We start from the raw sequence: 24,395 nt of genomic DNA, 5'->3' as shown, positions 1-24,395 counted from the left end.
AAGGGCAAGAAGGTTAAGCGAAAGGCAAGCATTTCATGCTAGACATGGACCTAATGTCTCATATCCAGAACATTTAAGTGCGCTTCCATGTCATATTGATATAGATTGGCTACATGAAGAAATGGAGAATATGGAAAAGAAGGAGCCGATGGATATATCGCAAGAGGAGTGGGAATACGCATGACCTTGCTTATCAAAGGTGAGACATACTTATAATGAAATTATCTTTAGTTATATATGATATAATAATTTCACATGTTTCATATTTAACTAAATCATTAATATGATCTCAACAATGTACTACTAGTGCACATTATTCAATACTATTTGGTGTGAAGGCAAACATTTTCGAACTCAATGCATAGATGATAAGAGAAATATCCAGGATTGTGGTATCCTTGCAAACTTCTAGGATACCAATGGCACCATGAAATGTTATTGTGGCTTGATCCAAGATATTTTGAAGCTTGACTTTAGGCGATTTTTTATATATGTGCTAGATGTGAAGTGGTTTAAAAAAGTAGTAACAACGGGTGAGCATTGCACAATTAGACATCATCCAAGTGGTTTTGTAGTAATTGACTCTACAAAATTTCACCAAGGCAAGAATGACACATTCGTACTACCTCAACAATGCAAGCAAGTATATTAGAAGCTATTTATTTATATATATATTATGTCTTGATACATTCTCAAAATACAATAAATATCTAAGCTGCTTACTTTTTGTTTTTTAAATGCAGGTTGTGTATCACCCAATGGTAAACAATAACCGATGGTGGCACGTCATCCCCATATCTAATCTTTCAAAACCAAAATATGGCAATGCTATCAACATAGAGATAGTTGATAACAATCCAACAATCAATGATGATACAATAAATGATGATGTACATGATGATGCCATGATCCCCGCGAGGATGTTCAAGGAAGCGCAAAAAAGGATAACAATATGGTTGTAGATAATGATGAAGAAATTGAGCATAGCAGTACATCTGACAGTGGGATAGACTTATTTGTTTCATTGCCTATTTGTAACATAGACCTAGAGGTAGATAGTCTAGCAAGGGTCGATCTCATTGAAGATGAGATTGATCATTCATTGTAGCATATATAATTAGCGTTGAATGATTGGATGTATATTTGTAATACTCAGAAAGAAGTAAAGTTGGTAATGTATTCAAACAAATACTAGCTCTTAAGATGTTTGGTCATATTTAGGGACTTTATGAGAAATGAAAAATATGTGCGTTTATTTTCACATCTATAGGCGCGTTTATAAACGCGGATATATAGACACGTTCTGTATACTAGCATGAATAGACACGCTGATACATGCGCTTATAAACACGCATGCTATTTTGCGTATATAGTGCGTGTCTATAGGGCCTTTCTCTTCTACTGTAGTGTTTGGTGAAACTCTAAAACGGTGGATTATTTTTGTGTGAATTAAAGCCTGATCTTGTATAAATAAATAGATTATGTTGTAGAACTAGTTCATGCATGAGAGGACTATTATCTAACAAAGATAAAGACAAATTTGATCATGGATCATTAATCAATTTCATTTTTATTCACACAAAAATATTGAGTTTCAAGTATGAGATCTTGAATGAAAATCATTTCTTTTTTGTTTATTATAAGAAAAATTTTCAAACTTGTTCTACTAAAGATTTTGATTCTCAGGTACTTATAATCCTTGAGAAACACTTGAAATTATTTGTCCATGAAAAAGAAACTAGAGATTTCTTCATGTTACTATCTGAAAATCTTAATAAGGACTCTAGATTAATTTTCTGGTACTAGAATGATGAAGATATGTGACACAATTGGGTTGATAAAAGTAGAGTTGAGAGATATTGATGTGTGCATATTGCAAATTGAGAATATGTGTTTTAGATCCTATTAGCCTTCCATCATTGAGGTAATAATAAAGAGTTTATATTTTATTGATCTTGTATGCTTATTAAATAGTCCAGATTCTAGATTTTGATATGCAAAAAATAAAAAATAGGATTCTAAGATCATAGTCGAGTCTTGAGCAATAGAAGAGTCTACTAGTTATAGATCTATTAGTGTCATTATGTTTGCAATCAAGATCTAGAGTTGACATATGTTTATGACATTACAAATCCAAGAAATTTGATTATTTAATTTTTTCTTATAACAACAAGTATTATCATTTTATCTTTTAAATATATATAGTTCGAAGGTTAATGGGTGTAACCTAATTCAAAAACTTGATGTGATCATTAAAATTAAAGTCTTATTATTTGAATGGATTTGTGTGATAAAAAATACTATTTAATAAAAAATTTGATGTAGCAAGCATTGGAATCTTACTTTAGGAAAAGCATAAACTGAATAGGTATCTATGGGAGATTCCCTTCCAAATTGAGCTCTAATAATCCATATTATTTTGGTTGAATCTATCCAAAATAACTTGCATGCTTTTATATTCTGCAAGGCATAGGTTCAATTCTCTAGCTTTTTATCTTTACACTTCTTCTCAATCTGCAGTCCATAGGTTGCAACATCTATAGTGACATATGTAGTCCATGCATAAAAATTCTATGAAATCTTCTGAGACAATAATACCAACGCCTCATGTGCCAACACTGTTACTACTGATATAGCAAATGACATTTCTCCTCTTTGCTATTGAAGTTCTTGTCTCTCGCGTACTCTTCACTCCTCAGAGTCCCTAGTTCCACTTGTAGGTGAACTATTTCCTCAATCCAACGTGGAGTCTCTGAAGATGAACTCGAAATAGATCCTTCATAAGAGATTTGGTGAAGATATCTGGTCCATTCTCCTCCATTGGACAATAAACAAGCTCTATCATCCCATCGTCAATCAAATCATACACATAGTGATACTAAATCTCAATGTGTCTGGTGCGTGTATGAAAAATTGGATTTTTAGCAATGGCAATGCAACTCTGATTGTCACATCTTAGCACTATTGGATCTTTATTTGGCATCGTCCTGTGGAAAGTTCTTCCATTGTACAAGATATTCATAGATAAACACCATATTAGAGAAATTGGGAATCTTCCAAGTTCCACTTTCAAATAAGGAGTAAAGATTTGACCAAGTGGCTAAATCTTAACCCCAGAGTGGGACTTGGGGAGATTGCTTATATAGTATCTAGGAAAAATTTCATCTTCAAGTAAGGAGATAATATTTGACCATGCACTACAAGGAAACTAGGCCATAGCAACGCCAATTAGCGACGCAAAATAGCGGCGTTGCGATGCTAATAGCGGCGCATATAGCGACACCCCACAGAGAAAAAAAAGTGGGCCGAAACCCGAGTGTGTTTCATTTCGCACATTCGAGAAAGTTTTTGAGAGGGAGAGAGAGAGAGAGAGAGAGAGAGAGAGAGAGTTAGTGTTTTGCATAGAGGTTGAGAGAGGGAGATGAAGAAGGCTTCTCATCACCACCACCATTGCCGTCATTCGCGAAGGAGAACAGGAGTGGCCGTCGCGAAGAGGAGCCGCCAAACCCTCCTTCAAATCTTTATGGTGAGTCCATTCTCTCTCTCTTTTACTTGTTTAGGGTTTAATTTGTGTATATTGAGAGAGGGAGAGGAAATGAGAGAGAAAGAGAGGGAGAGGGAGAGGGAGAGGGAGGGAGAGAAAGAGAAAGAGAGGGAGGGGACGGGGAGGAAATGAGAGAGGGAGAGGGAGGGAGAGTGCATTCTCCCTCTCTTTTATTTTTTTGATATAATTTGTGTATATTGAGAGGGAGAGGAAATGAGAGAGAAAGAGAGGGAGAGGGAGAGGGAGGAAATGGGAGAGGGAGGGGGAGGGGGAGGGGGAGGGAGAGAGAGAGAGAGAAAGAGAGGGAGAGGGAGAGGGAGGAAATGGGAGAGGGAGGGGGAGGGGGAGGGGGAGGGAGAGAGAGAGAGAGAAAGAGAGGGAGAGGGAAAGGGAGGAAATGAGAGAGGGAGAGGAAGGGAGAGAGAGAGAGGAAATGAGGGAGGGAGAGAGAGATAAAGACAGGGAAAGAGAGGGAAAGGGAGGAAATGGGAGAGGAAGTGGGAGGAAATGGAAGAGGGAGAGGGAGGGAGAGAGAGAAAGAGAGGGAGAGGGAGAGGGGGAGGGGGAGGAAATGGGAAAGGAAGAGGGAGGGAGAGGAAATGAGAGAGGGAGAGGGAGAGGGAGGAAATGAGAGGGAGAGGACATGGAGGGAGAGAGAGAAAGAGAGGGAGAGGGAGAGGGGGAGGAAATGGGAAAGGAAGAGGGAGGGAGAGGGAGAGGGAGGGAGAGAGAAAGAAAGGGGGAGGGAGAGGGAGGGAGAGGAAATGAGAGAGGGAGAGGGAGAGAGAGAGGGAGGGAGACATTAAACATAATAGGAAAATGAGAGAGGGAGAGGAAGGGAGAAGAAATGAGAGAAGGAGAGGAAGAGAGCAAAAGGAAATGAGAGAGAGAGAGAGGAGAGAGAAAAAAAGAGAGAATGAGAGAAGAGAGAAAAAGAGAGAAAAGATGTTAAACATAATAGGAAAAGAGAGGAAGAGAGGGTGTGGGTGAGGGTGAGGATGAGGGAGGGAGAGGAAGAGAGAAAAGGAAATGAGAGAGAAAAAGAAATGAGAGAGAGAGAGAGGAGAGAGAAAAAATATTAAACCTAATGGGAAAAGAGAGAAAGAGAGAGTGAGGGTGAGGGTGAGGGAGGGAGAGAAAGAGAGAAAAGGAAATGAGACGGGGAGAGGAGAGAGAAAAAAATGAGAGAGGGAGAGGAGAGAGAAAAAGAGAGAAAAATCATTAAACCTAATAGAGAAAGAGAGAAAGAGAGGGTGAGGGTGAGGGAGGGTGAGGGAGGGAGAGGAAATGAGAGAGGGAGAGAAAGAGAGAAAAGGAAATGAGAGGGAGAGGAGAGAGAAAGAGAGAGAAAAATCATTAAACCTAATAGAGAAAGAGAGAAAGAGAGGGTGAGGGTGAGAGAGGGAGAGAAAGAGAGAAAGAGAAATAAGAGAGGGAGAGGAGAGAGAAAAAGAAATGAGAGAGAGAGAGAGGAGAGAGAAAAATCATTAAACCTAATAGGAAAAGAGAGAAAGAGAGGTTAGGGTGAGGGAGGGAAAAATGAGAGAAAAAGAAATGAGAGAGGGAGAGGAGAGAGGAGAGAGAAAAAGAAAGAAAAATCATTAAACCTAATAGGGAAAGAGAGAAAGAGAGGGTCAGGGTGAGGGAGGGAGAGGAAATGAGAGAGGGAGAGAAAGAGAGAAAAGTAAATAGGACCTTACAATAAGCTCATCCTAGGCTCATAGGGGTTAGGCCGATCCTCAACAAACCTAACGGATATATGGCTAGAGAGCCCTAGCATACTTGTGCCTCCTAGCATAATGTCCTTTTTGCAAAGAGACCTCTCATACATGGGGCTTATCCTAGCCTCCACCATGCAAATATACAACAAAGGCAATCAATCTATTATTATGAAAAACATTCATTTTTCATAACGTAAATCCAAAAATAACTTTGGATATTCCATAAAAATCAATCTCTTCTTAAAAAGACAAATACAGAAAACTAAAACAGCATCACCACAAGATCTCTTAGGAAACTCATCTTAAACTATTAATTTTAATTAATAAATATAATACAAAATCACTTGCAAGGAATGACACTCTTTTATAATCAACCCTCTTTCTTCCTAAGAATAGTCTTAGGAACAAGTTTCTGCTCTAACAAGCATATATTTGAGCATAATAACTATTTTAAGGTTTATTCCATGAGTAGTAGTAGTATATATGTAACTATCAAGCTAGAGATCATGCTTTGGTATCTGTGGAGATCCCAATCTCATGCCCTCATAGAGATTGTAATCTGTAATAGTGTGGAGATAAGATGGGTGAGTTGTAAATGGTAAAGGAGAATTCTATTGATGATGGAGAGAAGATGAGATGAATCGCCAATCTTATTCTTAGTGAGTGCAACCTACCCATAGTCATGGTGGTGGTCGCGGTCATGGTCGTGGTCGTGATCGTGGTCATGGTCGTAGTCGTAGTAATGGTCATATTCGTAGTTGTAGTCATAGTCATGACGGTGGCGGTGGTGGTGGTCGTAGTCGTAGCTGTGGTCGTGGTCGTGGTCATCGTGGTCATGGTCCTAGTTGTGGTCCTATCCGTGGTCATAGTCGTAGCCGTGGTCATGGTCGTGGTAGTAGTGGTGGTGGTGGTGGTGGTGGTCGTAGTCGTAGCCGTGGTCATGGTCGTGGTCATAGTCGTCGTGGTCATGGTCGTATTCGTCATGGTCGTGGTCATTGTCGTAGTTGTGGTCGTAGTCGTGGTCGTGGTCGTCGTGGTCGTCATGGTCGTGGTTGTAGTCGTGGTCGTGGTCCATGGCTTTCTACGAACAAAGGACATTTCATCCTTAGCTTACTCGTCCCTGGCCGCTACAACGTAAAAAATATGGACGTGTATCTTCGTCCATTAGTCAATGAGCTTAAGATTTTGTGGGAGGAGGGGGTCACCATGCAAGATATGACCAAGCGTGATGGTCAGCGGTCTGCTAATATTCGAGCCATTTGCATGTGGATAATGCATGACTTTTCGGGATTCGAGAGGGCTCAATTGAACATGCCTTCATTCTCGTTGGTAATATCTATATTTTATCTCGTTCAAGCTTGTATTCACTGGGTCCTGTGTTGGAATAGGTCTGGTTACATCAGGTTATCATGCATGTCCATTGTGCGGGCCACAGTTAGACTCCCGAAGGTCACGAACCATGAAGAAGATGGAATATCAAGGACACACCGCTTTCTTGCCAGAGGATCATGAACTCAAGGAAGGTTTTCTTGGACGACCTCCAATATATATGAACGCCACAAGCTGGTACGAGCTGAAAATGGTCCACGCGGAGCCACATCCAAACGGAATGCGACGGTTCTCAGTTTTCTATGAGTTGCCATATTGGATCCACTTATAGGTCAACCACTTTGCTGGATCCCATGTATATTTTCAAGAATGTGGGCAGCTTGCTATGGGACCATATCACAGGAAAGAGAGACACTATAAGGGCACGAATGGATTTGAAGGAGGTAGGTAAGATGGAGGCGCTTTAGTCGCAGTCGAGTACTGATGGTCATGTGCAGCTACCTCGCGCTCCTTGGGTTTTTTCCACTAAAGAAGAGCGCATTGTGAAGCACGTAGTCAAGTCTATCCGCACTCCGAGGGGTATGATGCATTCTCTCAGGTCTGCATTTTCTAAAGACGACCAATTATCAGGGCTAAAATTCCATGACTGGCATAAGATATGTCATGTTTATACTAGGAATGGATTGTAATCGGCATGCACATTTTGCTATTTGGAGTGTAGCCATTATTCATAATGCTTTCTCATTTGTGACAGTTTGTACTACTGATTGCAATTGCAGGATGTCTTACTCCAGAAATACGCGGGGCCATTTACAGGTTTTCGACTTTGGTACAATGGATCTCACAAAAGGAGATTAAGACATCCTCTATTGAATCCGTGAGGTGGGGAGCACTGGAGACGGTCTGTCTCTTTGAGAAATACCTACCCACCAACATGCTCACAATACAAATCCACCTTCTTGTGCATCTTGTAGATGAAGTGGAGATTGCTGGACCTGTTCATACACGATGGATGTTCTTCTTGGAGCGCTTCATGAAAACCCTGAAAGGCTTTGTGTGACAATGAGCTCGGCCAGAAGTTAGCATGACTCAAGGTTGGTTGGTGTCTGAGGCGCTAGTGTATATTTCACAATAGCTACCAACGGTGGATCCAGACAACAAAATGCTATGGTCGCTATAATGTCTCTCTTTCCTGTGATGTGGTCCCATAGCAAGCTGCCCACATTCTTGAAAATATGCATGGGATCCAACAAGTGGTTGACCTGTAAGTGGGTCCAATATGGCAACTCATAGAAAACTGAGAACCGTCGCATTCCATTTGGATGTGATTCCGGGTTTACCATTTTCAGCTCGTACCAGCTTGCAGCGTTCATACGTGTTGGAGGTCATCCAAGAAAACCTTCCTTGAGTTCATGATCCTTCGAAAAGAAAGTGGCGTGTCCTTGATATACCATCTTCTTCATGGTTCGTGACCTTCGAGAGTCTAACTGTGGCCTACACAATGGACATGCATGATAACCTGAGGTAACCAGACCTGTAAGGCAAGCCACGACCTAGTGAATACTTGATTGAATGAAATAAAATATAGATATTACCAGCGAGAATGGAGGTCTGCTCACCTGAGCACTCTCCCAATCCCGGAAAGTCATGCATCGTCCACATGAGAATGGCTCGAATGTTGGCTGACCGCCGACCATCGCGCCTGCTCATATCTTGCACAGTGACCCCCTCCTCCCACAAAATCTTAAGCTCATTGACTAATGGACGAAGATACACATCCATATTTTTTACTTTGTAGTGGCCCGGGATGAGCAAGCTAAGGATGAGATATTCTTTCTTCGTAGAAAGCTATGGAGGGATGTTGTAGTTGACAAGCACTATAGGCCACACGTTGTAAGAAGTCGAGCGCAGACCGAATGGGTTCACACCATCCATGGCGAGACCGAGCCGAATATTCCTTGGCTCTCGCACAAAGCCTGGGAAGGTACAGGCAGTGTGGCTCCATGCGCACGAATCCGCTGAAATTTGTTAAACTCCATCCGTGGACCTATTCTGCATATGCCACATTGTCAAGCTTGCCATGCTAGACGTGCAGAACATGTGGTTTATGCGGGGGATGAGCGGAAAGTGTCTGAGAACTTTCTAAGGGATGGTTTGCCCTTGCAAGTCCTGTCAATACCTATGAGCACCACACTTTGGACATGTCTCCATAGTCTCGTATTCATCTCGAAACAATATGCAGTTTTTGATACATGCATGGATGTTATTGTAGTCCATGCCAAGCTTCTGTAAAACATGTCATGCATCATCACGAGGCTTTCACATTCTGGGAATTGGCCCACTCACTAGTCTATAGGGGGCAAGGGAATCCATGCCCCAAAGGCTGGTCATCGCATCTAGGTATCCAATAAAATGTATATCCCGACTAGTCCTAGAACACCTCAAGGGCTAACTTGTGCACCACCAGGCTACCATGCGGAGAGGTAAAAGGAAATTGTGCGGACAGTCCGACACTTATCGTGGTAACAGGGGCATTGAGTGATGCTTTGCGTGCTGCCCTGTGCTTTGTCAGAGACGTAGCAAACACAAAGAGAGATTGCCCGATGCTTTGGCTTTCATTGGAGTGTTTGATCAGAGCGAGAAGTCCGCCATGTTGGATTGATTCCTCCATTCAGGACTCGCAACACTTTGATAATGTCTCTCAAAGGATACATGATATGTAAATGAAAAGTACAATTAAAAAGTCTCAATCAACATAAATAAAACACGATTTTGAATGCTCATAGGTCATAACATCAAATAGACAAATCCAATTTCAATCTCATGACTATATAGCTTACTATTAATACTTCAATCATAACATAGACATTTGATGATTGAGACGTTGATGATATAAACCCCATTGCATAAGTATCAATCACATGAATCATTCTAGTAGAAACAATGAGCCCGTCTGCTCAATGAAATCCACAAGTGAACCGACAATAACATGAATCCGTTCAATCAATCTAGTGGCATTGCCCTTCTATTCTTTGCTCACTTCCAAATATCTCAAACATCATTCCAATCAATTTGAGAGCTCTCACGCGCATCAATGGTTAGTAACATTAAGGCATCCAAAGTGTCGAGGCATAAGCCACATCTTGAGTTACTCTTTATCAAATTTTGCCTTTGAAATCCATGCTTACAAGATGTTGTGCTTGCTGGGATGACCGTGCTAGTCTACCATAGATGCATCATACTTGGATATAAATCCCACCATGTCTTTCTAATGTTGCAAACTTCCCAAGCATCATGCATACCTCTATTTCGAGCAACTCGATATAACATGCTAGAAAAATCCTCCCATTCATTCATAGACCTTCTAATGTCAACTGTCTGACTATCAACATTGAGTTTGTTGATCACCCTTTCTAATAACCATTATTGAGTCATTTTATCCCAAACAATGGAATCCATATGATATGAAGAAGGATTAAATATCTTGAATGCATTGAATATTGATAAATCCTCAAACCTACTAGTCAAAACATCTAGAATGTTTTGCACATGTGCTCGTGCAATAGAGATACATTCAACTAGAGAACCCGTTTCTTCATTTGCATCACCTTCAAGGGATATATTCAAGTTTAATCCCTCATGCTCGCTTTCTGAATCACTTGTAGCCTTATTTTTTTCATTCTTTTTAGACACTTTGGGAGTTGGAAAGTACTTCAATACATGTACATGTACAACACCATTAGGGTCTATATACTCCAACTTTCCATTGCTTGCCATCTTTAGAAATTCAGTAAGATCTTTTGACCTAATAACAAACTTATCATCATCAGATATAATATATCTTTTTTTTTAGTTTTTCAAAAGTCAAGTCAATAAGTGCACAAATCATAGTGACATCCATCTCTTGCCTTTGAAATTTTGAATTTAATTTATTCAACTCTGCAAGCACATCTCCTAGAAGATGTATAATAAATTGCACCACAAAATTTGTAGCATATCCATACCACTTTTTCTCATGTATTTTCCATTGCTCAAGAACAACACGCATGATTTTCACAAATCTTTCCATGACTTGACTTTCGAAAAGCCATCGAACTGCATGAATTCACAACATCTTTGCATCAATAATATCATACTCATGCATGATCTTCCATAGCTCCAAGTGTGGTGGTTTGTTGATCTACATAACCATGCATACACTTTGTTTGCAACTTTATCAATAAAAGAAAATACATGAGGATGTGAAATAAATCCATCCTTTGTTGCCAATGCTTGTCAATGTGCAATAGAATGTATGCCCATAATACATGGAATTACTGCTTGAAAGCGTGCCACTTCATCCCATTATCCACTGACAATAATCGCATAAATCTATAAATTGCATCTCCTTTGCCTCCATTGATGATATACAAAATATAAATAATCAAATGTTTCTCCAAGGTGCCATCACTGCTCTCATCAATGAGCATAGAAAAGAAGGGATGTTTACATACTTCTGCGTACATTTACTTCCTTACATGGTCTCTCATAGCCAATAACGTCTCTCTTCCTGAAACTAGATTGACATATGATCCATATTCGTTAGATGTAGGCATATTTGGAGTGGAAATCTCTCTTTGCAACCTACACAATTGTGGATATTTCTCTAGTGGTAAATCGTCACATGCGCAAAAGTATACAAGATTTATACATGATATAATACAATTTTGCTTACTATGGACTATTGTGTCCACCCCATGACCCATAGGTCCTTTACCATCACTGCCAATTTACCATCACTGCCAATTTTTGTCTTCACAATTTGGGCACGCATAACATTAATATGATCAGTAGTTTTTGCATGATCATTCAATGCAGCTAATTGGATGCTCTGAGAACCAACTTGAGTGTAGATATTCAATTTACCAGCATCTTCACACCACTGACATTTTATCCTTTCTTCATTACATATGTTTTTGCATATACAAACCCATGGATGAAGCAAAGTCCATTGGTGTCACCACTTTCTTTTGACTCTTTTAGAAGAAGCATCACCACGAGATGAGCTCTCCATCTGATCATTTTCCACAATTACATTTGCATTCTCTATATTAGGTCCTTCTTGAGTTATATTGACACTAGATTCCCCTTGAGGTTTGTCATTATTGTCCCCCAACATCGTACCCTATTGCCTTGTAAAAATATTTTGACTTCTAGAAAAGAAAGATGTGATAGAAGGATTTGCCTTTCTTTTTCTAGCCACACGCTTTTGAGGTCCTGATGTATCCATCCTTGATTTATCTATTTGTACATAAACAAACCATATAAATAAATATTACATTTTGATGATACATATAAACACTTCAACTAGAACTCATACTCAATAATAAGAGAACTTTGTAACTATGTATCTAGAAAACAAATATATGTACATATAGGTGAATCCACAAGAAACTAAAAGAGTCTCAATCCCAAGCTCAAAATTCAAAAGCATTTGTACATAATGTGAGCTACAATATGAAGCCATAACTATAACCATTGAATCATGAGGATGATCATAGGGCAAATGTATCACTTGCCCAAGGTATGGGCAAAGAAAACATTGAACCAAGATTTCCAAACTAGAAACCATAGGCCTAGAATACTTGATAGAGAATGAAAAATTTCCATCTATGAATAAAATAAGGGGATAGCTTAGGTGCCTTGGATCTATTATTAGAGAAAGATATCATAAGAATCCTTAACACAGCATGGACCTATATCAGAGTCTTGGTCTTATGCAAGGCACTTAGATTAATTTTGGTTCAAATCTTGAAAAACATATACCTAATGCATTACATTTTTATTTCCACCAAAGCCTATAGTAGAAGTATTACATTCGAAGGATAGATGTAAGAAATTCCAAATAGATTTCATACATAGAAGAAGAGAATGAGATATTCCCACATATGAATACCATAGAAGAGGGTAGTCTAGTTGCCTTAGGTCCATTATTACATAAAGATGTTGTAAAAATATCCTTAAGATAGTGTGGACCTATACCAAAGCCTCGGTCTTATGAAAGGGACTATGTCTAAATTAGGTTTTGAAGTCAGTAAAGGATGTGCCACATAATTATTTGTATCAAAGTTTGTATAAACATTGTAGAATAGATCTTATACAATACAATAAGAGAATGAACTATAAATTTGTACTTGAAAGGTTATAACTGACAGTCAACGTCGTAGATGAATTCACAAGTAACTCTCAAGTTGTTCGAGTATTGAATCCCACGCTGAAATGCAATAGTATCTATAGAAAATGCATCACTTTCATATATATAGATGAAACGTTTTTACATGATGAGTTCTAGTGCTTGTGACCTCAAGCATGGTCATGGTGGCAAGCACTATAAGTGAATGTAATACATATCAAAAATGAAAACTACAAGCTAAGGGGAGGCATGCATACATGGGGCTCCTCTACATCTCCTTAGAAGAGGCATCATCCTCGCTACCACCACCGCTGCCGCTGCCGCCACCACTACTGCTAGTCCCCCCTTCACTATCTTCAACTGCATCAGGGTTCGCCTACACAAAGGGTTAAGGTATATAAATACCATTACAAATAATAAATTAGAGTTACCTATACTTTTCATGTAGAAAATAAAACGTACCTCTTCTGGTTGTGAAATCCTCATGGCACGATTATATTGCTCCTCCATAATGAGTCCCTCCTCGTAGAAATGCTACCAAGTGGACGCCCGATTATGACCTCGATGGTAGCCTACCTCTCTAGGAGTTGGCATCCTACCAACGATATGATACTACAAAACAATTTGAACATACAATGTATTAGAACACACTACATAATGAAGTGAAACAAATTACAAAATTTAATTTAAAAAAAGAAATCAAATATTACTTACAAACTCAGCCTCCCATGACTCCCTGCCACCCGATCCATAATGTGATCCCATGGTTGCCATCCGGATACGTCGTGCCTCTACATGCTGGCGACTTGTCATTTTCTCTGCTACTCTCTTCTTGGCCTCTTTCCACTCCCTGCGGTGGCAATTGGATGGTTGGCCATATCTAGGGCGCCCCTGCTCTTGTCTCCGTAGTGGCTCCTTGGCGCGCGCCATAAGGTGAGACCTCTTGTTATGAAGCGTGTCTCTCACCTTTGACCGTCCCCAATCGTCTGAGAATCGTGAATTCTCGGGATTAGGGTACCTTCTATGTACTGCGCGCAGAACCTTTTGCCACAGGAAATCATTCAATCTTTGTATGTGGCATGCACGACACTCCTTAAGTAGGCTATCACTTCCCTCCCCTCACAGTCATGCAAGATACCACCAACATTAGTGATAGAGTAGTACATTTGTGGAGGCTCACCTTTCTCATTTCCCGGTGAGGGTGATCGAGAGCCACCTCCTAGGCAACTCCCACAAAGCCCTCGACCTCCTGGTCCTCCCACACGACTCTCCCTCCTCCCTCGACGGGAACTACCCTCTATCTCACTCGATGCATGTGCTTCTGAAGATGCACGTGCTTCGACCGATCCATGTACTTCAGCTGATCCCTATGCACCAGCTGATCCCTATGTATGCATAATGCGTGGAGTACCTGTTAGTAGAGATGTACCAAGGTTTGGTGTGCCAAGGTTTGGTGTTTGTGCAGCAGTGCTAGGCAAAGATGTGATAGGTGTCCCAGACATGACACTAAAAACCTCATTTGCAGTGGGAGGGCGACCAAGATAATTGGTCATCTCCCCCATGAATTGCTCCTTGTTTGAAAAACCTCCAAAAAAGGTATTAACACCTCTAGAAAACTCCACTAAGGTGTTGTCCATGCGTTTCTACTCAGGATCAGTGCTGGAAGATCTAGGATTCCACATCTACACAAGAAAAATCATATTACCTTGTGCAGATAAAACATATTACATGCTGCGTCTATACATGCATCTATACCCACGTATGTCAGCGCGTCTATTCCTGTGTCTATACATGTGTCTAAACTGTCATCTAGACGCGCTGACAGACGCATACAGTCGGACCATATTTTTCAAAATTTTATAAAAAATGTGCAAAAAAACCTCCATAGATGATAGTTTATAGCATGTAAAGAGAGAGAGTGTGTGACAAACAGATAGAGAAAGTAAACAAGATTGAGAGAGAGAAATAGAACTCACCTTCTTTGCTTGTTGCAACGGGTGGCGGCTAGGTTGCAAGCTCCTTTTCCTCCTTCTCCATTCCCTTGGTAAGTTGCTTGAATCTTCTTCTCTTGTCTTCATGAAGTGATAAATAAACATGATTAGTGATGTCGAGCTCGAACTGCAGAAAACACGCCAAAAATGCAAGAAAGCACTGGTTTGAAAAGAAAGCCATAACTTTTTTTAAAATAAAATTATATTTGTGTGCGCATCTGTAAGCACGCGTAATTGCGCGTGTATATGCGTAGATAAGATATATTACACGCATTGATAGACGCGCAGTTACAATTAAACTAACTAGATGCTAGCTTTTGGTTGTTTTTGGATCAACGTGACATGAATTTCCTAGTCTTTCAATATCAAAATGTTTGCCTCCATGTTGCAAGTATCAATGCATGCATTTAGGAAATATGACATATATACCAAATGAAATCACATTTGTCCTTATGATCTAGGTGTAATTATGTCGTCAGCTTCTACTAGTATGGGACATGCTGAGTCAACAAACAGTACATCCTCCAGTGAGGATGAGACATTGCGTCTTCAAAATCGAGACGCTTGGCTATGACGGAAAATCAAATGTATGTGTGATCATTGTCGAGGATGTTTTTTTAAGCACGTCGAATCACAATGTCACACCTCAACATGTACGGAGAGTGGGACCAAGAAAAAGACCCAGTAATTTTTATTACTTTATTTGCACAAATATTATTGGTCTATGTTGCGTCTTCACCATTAAATAAAACCTTTTTTTTTAAATTGAGTAGGATGCGGTACCACATCCTCAAATGGTCTCTCCAGGGCATCGAGAGGTTGCAAAGCGTCGACGCAAGGAGGCAAAGTCCTCAAGAAGAGTAGAGACTGATGACGACAATAGCAGCCCTCTTCAAATGCCCCATCAAGTTTTGGAGGAAGAGATTTTGGACAACATGGTTTACGATTTATTTTCCCATGAGGTTCGGGGGGAGGGTGCCACTAGAGAGATAGATGACCCGCTACACATAGCGTCGAAAACTCCATTATACAAAGATTGCACCTACTCCGTTCTACGTGCATATCTCGAGATACTGAACTTACAAACCATTTATGGATAGAGTAATGCTAGCTTGAATGCATTATTGAAGTATGTATAATTTGATATTAATTCATAAATGCTTCTAGACAATATTCGTGGTTTGTTAACTTTGTTTGCACAATATATGCAGGTTATTGTTATAAATGCTTCCAAATGGAAATAAATTACAAACTAGAAGGGAGCAAGCAAGGCGTTTCCTGACGTATCTCTTGGAGGTCTCGATTATGTTAAAATCCATGTATGTGTCAATGATTGCATCTTGTTTCGTGGGGATAATGCATCTGCACGACAATGTCCTATTTGTGGTGAACCAAGATACAAGAGATGAAATCAATGGATGTGTCTTGTAAGGTTTTGCAATATTTTCCTATTATTCCACGTATTTAACTTATGTTTAAGTGTGAATCTATTGCGAGACTCATGTCATGGCATGCTAGTCACCATTCAAGTGATGAAAAGTGGAGAATTCCTTCAGACACACCAGCTTGGTAACATGTAGACAATTTGTGGCCTACTTTCAAAGAAGAGCCCAGAAATTTGAGATTTGGTTTAGGATTAGATGGAATAAATCCATTTGGCATCAAAAGCACCTCATATAGTGTATGGCCAGTGGTATTGGTGACCTATAATATCCCTCCGTCCATGGCAATAAAAAAAGGACATGTAATGTTGTCCCTTTTGATTCCTGGAAAACACAAAGTAAAAAACATGGATGTTTACTTAGAGCCTTTGATCGAGGAGCTAGAAATGCTATGGAGAGATATTGAGGTGCAAGATGTGAGTGCATCATTGTCCTCTAGAGATTTCACTTTAAAGGGCATGTTGTTGTGGACCATGCATGACTTTCCAGGCTATGGAGAGTGTTCATGTAGTTGCATACTCTATTTTATTCATTCTTACCCTTAATCAAATATATGTCATCATTAACCCACTTGTTTTTACAGGTTTAACTACATCAGGATATCATGCATATCCAATTTGCGGTCCCTCTCTGGTTTCTTCTAGACCGACACGCTTGAAGAAGGTTATCTATGACAATCATCATCATTTTCTTCCTATTGACCACCCCAAATATGCACCCCCCACTAATGGAAGAACTCCATAATCTCTGACCATTCAAGATTGGAAGGACACTTGGACACATGCCAATGATCATTCTCCACTCGGCATGAGTCAGTAACTAGTTTACTTCTTTTGTTTGTCTTTAAAGTACACTCCATTATGAGAATAAGAAATAATATATTGTTTGTGCCTTAGATTCTCTTTATTTTTTCATCTCCTATATTGGACTGCACTCAAGATCAATCACTTGTTGGACCCCATGCATATATTCTAGAATGTTGCCTCTACATTATGGGATCACTTAATCGGGGCTCGTGATTCTGTCAATGTAAGGGAGGATTTATGTAGCATTTGACGTATGAGACGAGCTTGGCCATGCATTGGACCCAGAGGAAAGATCGAGTTATCGCGTGCACCTTGGATGTTGTCGAAGACCAAAGAAAAGATGGTAAAGCAGTAGATATGTAGCTTTCAAACTCCCACAGGATATATGAGATGCCTCAAGGGAGCCTTCATAAAGAAAAAGAAAAGAGGTGTGGAGAAACTATCCGGTTTAAAGTCTCACGATTGGCACAAAATGATTCAGGTAAGGATTTTCATAGCCATAAATAGATTAATTAGTGGAGTAACTATGTAGACTAATTAACAATGTATGAATATTTACATACAACTCATCCTTCCTACTAGCATATCCCATTGTGTTTCGAAAGATGTGTGTGATATCATTTACAAGATGGGTGAGCTCGCGAGGTATGTATACTTTATACATATTTTTTAGTTTACATATTACGTACATCATATAGTAAACCCGCTTGAATTTATGGACAAAATTAATCATCGTTCTCAATTGCATGTTGGTAGATTTGTGAGTTTGAAGGAAATTGATCCAAATACGTTGCAAGAGGCTGGAGTATTGTCCATTGAGGTGGTTTGTTTCATGGAGGAAACTTTTCCTCCCTCCATTTTGACTATTCAAGTACACTTACTCGTATATCTAATTGATGAGATTGCAATTTGTCGGGTAGTTCATGCAAAGTGGATGTTTTTTCTAGAGCGCTTTATGAAAACCCTAAAAGATTTTGTAAGGCAAAATCCACGGGCCTAGGAAAGCATGGCTGAGGGTTGGTTAGTGCAATCATCCCTTGTACAAATCTTTGAATATCTTACTAAAGTGGAATCCTCTTTACCACGACTATGGAAAGATGATGAAGATTTGAGGATGACCTCTATAATACCTCAAGGAAAAGGAAGGAGCAAAGTGCTAATGAAAGAGGAACTTCGTAAGTTAAATGTATTTTGTGTGCTTAACAGCGAAGTAATGAGCAAATGGGTGATACTATATAAAGAAGCAAGGGCAAGAAGGTTAAGCGAAAGGCAAGCATTTCATGCTAGACATGGACCTAATGTCTCATATCCAGAACATTTAAGTGCGCTTCCACGTCATATTGATATAGATTGGCTACATGAAGAAATGGAGAATATGGAAAAGGAGGAGCCGATGGATATATCGCAAGAGGAGTGGGAATACGCACGACCTTGCTTATCAAAGGTGAGACATACTTATAATTAAATTATCTTTAGTTATATATGATATAATAATTTCACATGTTTCATATTTAACTAAATCATTAATATGATCTCAACAATGTACTACTAGTGCACATTATTCAATACTATTTGGTGTGAAGGCAAACATTTTCGAACTCAATGCATAGATGATAAGAGAAATATCCAGGATTGTGGTATCCTTGCAAACTTCTAGGATACCAATGGCACCATGAAATGTTATTGTGGCTTGATCCAAGATATTTTGAAGCTTGACTTTAGGCGATTTTTTATATATGTGCTAGATGTGAAGTGGTTTAAAAAAGTAGTAACAACGGGTGAGCATTGCACAATTAGACATCATCCAAGTGGTTTTGTAGTAATTGACTCTACAAAATTTCTATTAAGATTTTTAGATAGTAACATGAAGAAATCTCTAGTTTCTTTTTCGTGGACAAATAATTTCAAGTGTTTCTCAAGGATTATAAGTCCCTGAGAATCAAAATCTTTAGTAGAACAAGTTTGAAAATTTTTCTTATAACAAACAAAAAAGAAATGATTTGCATTCAAGATCTTATACTTGAAACTCAATATTTTTGTGTGAATAAAAATGAAATTGATTAATGATCCATGATCAAATTTCTCTTTATCTTTGTTAGATAATAGTCCTCTCATGCATGAACTAGTTCTACAACATAATCTATTTATTTATACAAGATCAGGCTTTAATTCACACAAAAATAATCCACCATTTTAGAGTTTCACCAAGCACTAGATAATCCTATCTCCAATGGAAGTGCATGGACTCTCATTCAAGTATACAAATAATCTTACCATTTCACTTGCAAATCATTGTTTCCATATAATAAAGTGATGCCTCATCATGAGGTTCACTTAAGAATATGTAAGTATATCATGTGGGCCTATGGGCTCAATGAAGTGTATTTCTTATATCCCTTGTGAGGACCTTCTATTTAAGAAAGGCTATAAGTTGTATCTTATTTCATTGCACACATGTATCCATTTAACAACAAAACCATCATCTTGTCATATCACTAAGAACTTTTGGGCCTAATCGAATAGCATTCACATAGTTAGTAGGACTATGATTTGAAAGCCCTGGCAATATGAGACCAATCAACCTTGTTATAGTCGAAAAAGTTGTTTCATGGAATCCATCGCCGTAAAACACCCTCAATAGTATAATGCCTTTCCAAAATTCCCAAATTGCATTGAGCCACATTACGACCACAAAGAATGGAGAGAAGTAGTTCTTATTTGGTTCTGACTGCATTGCCTACAATATCATCAATAGCGAACAAGTCAAAGGATGATGTGAAAAGTCTTGTTAAATGGTTATGAAGTACACAAATGTATTAATTTTAAGTATGCATTCAAAACTATGCGACATTATCATGTAATAAGAGTGACGTAATTTGTATGAAGAAATAAGAGCACTTCTAAGTATTTTTATATAAATTATCTAAAATAAAGAAACTCCTATTTTTATATAAATTAGCTAAAATAAAGCAGCTCTTAACGATGGCTTGCAAAATCAACTTCTTTTACAAAATAGTATTTTTTGTCACCTAGTCATTCATAAGATAAATATACTTATATACTGATGAAAATATCCAAGTAGAATAAATTTAACATATAGAATTCTTCTTAGTAGAGTATTATTTTGTTATGTGTTATGTGGCACTTAGTATAGATGAACATTGTGTCCATCACCCCCTAAGATCATCTTAAAGCTCCACTGTTGATGCACCTACCATGATGACAAACAATTGACCAATACTTTGGCCTAGCAAAACATGAAGTGAGAAATTCAGAAAAAACTAGTTCTACTACCCCAAACCTCGCCTTCAAGGTTGAAAGCATGGTGGCACAAATCTTCTACCTTTTGTAGTACTAGAAATAAAAAATGGGATCCTAGTAAAATTTTAATAATTACACTCAAATGTTCTTAAAGATTTGTATCTTTCAATTGTTATCTTCGAGATCTACAGATCAATACATAACATGGTAGGTAATTTTTGGTTTGACCTATGAACACCAAGGCACACATACATAATAATGTCACAAGAATGCTAATCCTTTTCACAAAAGTGCCCAATGTGACATGTTTATTTCAACTTGGAGCATTAAAGAATAAGATACCTACTTTTACATTCCAAAAGAGCCATTTTAGTTTACAATCCATATTGGATGAATTTAAGTTTGGTTTCAAAAGTAAGAGTTAGTCTAGATTACCATGTGCATTTCCTACCATATCTTCTTATACATTAGGTATGAGCCCACATCTAGCTACTACTAGGAATTATCCCATGTCAATAAGTGATTTTTTCCAAATCATGCCTTTTCAAATCCAAAGAATCGAGTAATAACTTGACTCCCCATTCCATAGCCCTAACACTTGAGATTCAAGATTAGTAGCATTGTCAATAGGATGTTATGAGGGTCTTCAACTAATTGAATGCACCATAAACATCAATCTAGAAGCAACAATCAATGCTAAAAGTCCTAATAATATTTGAAAATGGTTCTCTTTCTTGAAAATTTGACGACAATTTGTAACTAGTTCATTGTTTGCTTGGTGTCCCTAAATGATTCTATTCAAGCACAAAAGTCCAGTGGTGTTTTCTAAATAGTTTATTGTTTGTTTAGTCCATAATAAGTGATTCTATCATTTCTAAGAGTGCACCCACATGTAGACCTGCCAAACATTTCAAATATCAATAAGGCTGGGTTCACATTGAGCAACAGAAGGAAAAATGAAAGGCACAAGTCAAGGTTTCATTGTGTGGCATGCCCTTTTTCTCTCCGACTTACTGAAATTATAGTCACCTTTACTTTCAAATACAAGTAGTGAATAAATGTGTGACACGACTCTAAGCATAAAATCCCAAAGATGGCAAAACCTATGGAAATGCCACACAGAAGTGATGATCAAGGTGAGTCTCAAATTTAGACAAAATGAAAAGAAGATGGAGGAGATACCCGTTCTCGGTAGAAGCTGTCAAAGTAGTAGCAACAGTGCCCGCAATGCTTAAACCCAAATATTGTATTGTCAAAGGGAATCCTAGGCACAATATCATTGCAGTACACTATCCTGTAGTAGTCAACACTCCAGGCTGCCATGCTTTTGTTCATGAAGTTGGCAAAGGACTGGTCACCCACCCGCGGCTGCCCAAAAGTGTGAATAGCAGAAAGCCTGTGCAGCATGCCATTCTCCTCCTTTTGCTTGTTTTCCTTGAACATCAAGAGACCTGCAAACACCACTGCCAGTGCCCCTCCTAAACTGTGCCCTGTAATCACAAGCTTTGCTTTTGGATGCTGCTGCAGCAAATATCCCAGGTCTTCGCTGATCATATCAAACGCTATATTGGAGCAGTCGTGAAACGTCGGTGTCGTGGCGGCAGATACATCTTGCCTGCTGCCATTGACAAAGGACATTGTGGGTGTTTCAGCATGCAGTAGACTATCATCGAAGTCAAGGCCTGTCAATCGTGCTTGAATGCCTAGGAGCTTCTGATTCACCCATGTGTGGCTCTTCATGCAGTTTTCTGCGAATTTTACCAATGACGGTTCCTTCTTCCTGTTCACAAGCCCAAGTGCCTCCAGGAAGCCCATGTGAATCCTACCCAACTCTGGAGCAACCTCGTACCAAGAAAAATCAAAGTCTGTGCTCCAGTCATCCGTATTGAATGGCTCGGTGCCTCGAAACGCCAAAACCACGAACTCTGCATCCTCAGGCTTGTCTGAGAATGTGAAGGCTTGTGTTGTATTACGTTGTGCATAGTCTGGAAATTCAGCAGGCTCAGAAAAATCAGCGAAGTTTATGACCAACATAGTACATCCAAAGTTGTGATACATTAACTCCATAAACATATTACTATGACAGTCAATGTGATATATAAGACTGCATGCCACTAACACATAATCTGCATATACATATTACTATGTCAACTGTGATACATGGAAAGTTCTGCACAACAATGTTACAATTCATAAACCTGTTACTGCAGTTCCAGTTAGTAAACAAGAATTGGCTTGAATTATAAGATTCTTGGGATGAGATGTTATACCGTTCCAGCAGCTGTAAAATTTTTGGAAACACATCTGCATGCACACAAAATTTGATCCTGATCAGACTCGCATATGAATACACCAAACTTACTCATCACAACAATATGGGACTTCATACACACACAACTTAAAGTTTCAGATGGCTACACTGTACACTTTTATCTGATTGACGTTCAAATGCCTGAGAGTGATTTTGTATGTTGCATCATATGATGCTAAGATTGCTTACATTCCATCGATTAGTCAAAACATCTTTCTGTACAGCTTCTGACTCGTATGCCAACTTAGATGCCATGATACACAGGTCAATGAACATCTTTGAATTGAATTCCTTGAACTTTGCTGTCGCATCTATGAGATCCACCCTTGGATCCAACCAACCAATGGCGGAGTAGTATGATGGCGAGTCTTTCGGAGGAAACCATATGATATCTTCCAAAACAACAGGGAGCGACAGTCAGATAACAGTGTTGATTTGTCAGATTAGTAATTAATATTAGAGAGCATTTCTGCCAGTTTAGCAGTTGATATTGATATGGAATCCAATCAGGTAATCTATACATCAAACACATAATGACACCATAACTTAGACAAAACAAAGAGACTGCAACAATGAACACAGATTGCTTATAAAAGACCAACATTTGTGATTCATCTGAGAGAAGATATAGCTATTAGATAATACAGCCTCTAGCTTGCCATGCACTTTGAATAGCTTAGCGCTATCGGTGTGTGTTTATTATCATGAGACATTGAAATTATAAAACCCTTAATTGAAAGGAATAGAAGTAATCTCAAACAAATGGATAAACTCTGGAGCAACAGACATGCCTGGCAATTTTAATGGATACTAGTGGTTCTTTGGGGCAACTCAAAAGCAAACGAACTAGCTAGATATCCTGCGTGGTAGTTAGCAAAGCAAACCTCAGGAAGCTGGTCATGATATTTGAGAGTAGTTTGGGGTATCTCAAATGCAAAGAACTAACCAGATATCAAGGAGAATGCCTGATACAAGTTAGCAAAGCAAGGCTAATTATAAACACAGATTTAGTTACTCAAATGAAAGAGCAGCATGCAAACTGCAGAAAGAACTGCTTGAAGGCCAGGGATGAAGGGGGTAGCAAATATAAACACAGACACAGTCATGGAAAGGAGAAGCCTTATCTCTAATTTGTAGATTAATCATCCACGAACACTGTTGATCCTACCTTGTGGTATAACACACGTACCTTGGCCAAATACGAAGCTGAAAAGGATGCCGAGGAAGCCACCATTGATAAAGTAGAAGTTGAGAAACCATTCGATGGCGGCACCAAGCAGGCGCAAAGGGAACCGAAGAGAGTGGAGGAGCTGAAGTAAGATGAAGGAGAGCCTGCATTGCCACATGCCTGCAAGCTTGCGAGTCAGCCTTGCAGAATACGAGTACAACAGCCCATTGGGCACGCCTTCATGAATAGGAGACAGGGCCTTCCATGCCTTGCTCCATGGCCCCAACGTCTCAGTAATGAGCATAAAGGGCCGACGAGCCGCACCATCACCACACGTATTGTGGCCCTCATGCTGCTGATCCGGGGCATCACTGTCCCGATCATAATGTCCAAATCCATGTTCCTCCATTGCCTCCAGTACTGATATCAAGTAGCTAGTTTGGATAGTTTAATCCAAGCTTATAATCCCCACCTGACAGCTTAGAGCAACCGTGTGATTTTGAGTTGATGATTGATCTCTTCAAAGATTTCTGAGAGCTGATAAACAAATTCTTTCTTGCAACGTCCGATCAATCAAGCAATCTGGCTTTGCAGAATCATTGGCTTATCCCTGTCGTTAATCATACTATCTAGCAGGATTACGCCAAGTT

General features: G+C 39.2%; 1 protein-coding gene across 1 annotated transcript; it reads right to left on the bottom strand.

Moving 5' to 3' along the window:
* Window positions 1–21,415: 21,415 nt before the first annotated feature.
* On the bottom strand, window positions 21,416–24,154 carry LOC148026976 (triacylglycerol lipase OBL1-like). The gene is made up of 4 exons (XM_087690366.1): window positions 23,767–24,154; window positions 22,767–22,969; window positions 22,465–22,570; window positions 21,416–22,251 (listed from the first exon to the last, which is right to left on the bottom strand). Exons 1-4 carry the CDS (start codon window positions 24,152–24,154, stop codon window positions 21,416–21,418), a joined length of 1,533 nt encoding a protein of 510 aa, XP_087546492.1.
* Between the last annotated feature and the right edge of the window lie 241 nt (window positions 24,155–24,395).

Source organism: Lygodium microphyllum, chromosome 13 (genome assembly GCF_053477565.2).
Source record: "Lygodium microphyllum isolate KBCC chromosome 13, Lygodium_microphyllum_v1.1.10, whole genome shotgun sequence".
Classification (NCBI taxonomy): domain Eukaryota; kingdom Viridiplantae; phylum Streptophyta; class Polypodiopsida; order Schizaeales; family Lygodiaceae; genus Lygodium; species Lygodium microphyllum.
The sequence above is the reverse complement of the archived record's forward strand: the minus strand, read 5'-3'. Positions and strand labels throughout refer to the sequence as shown.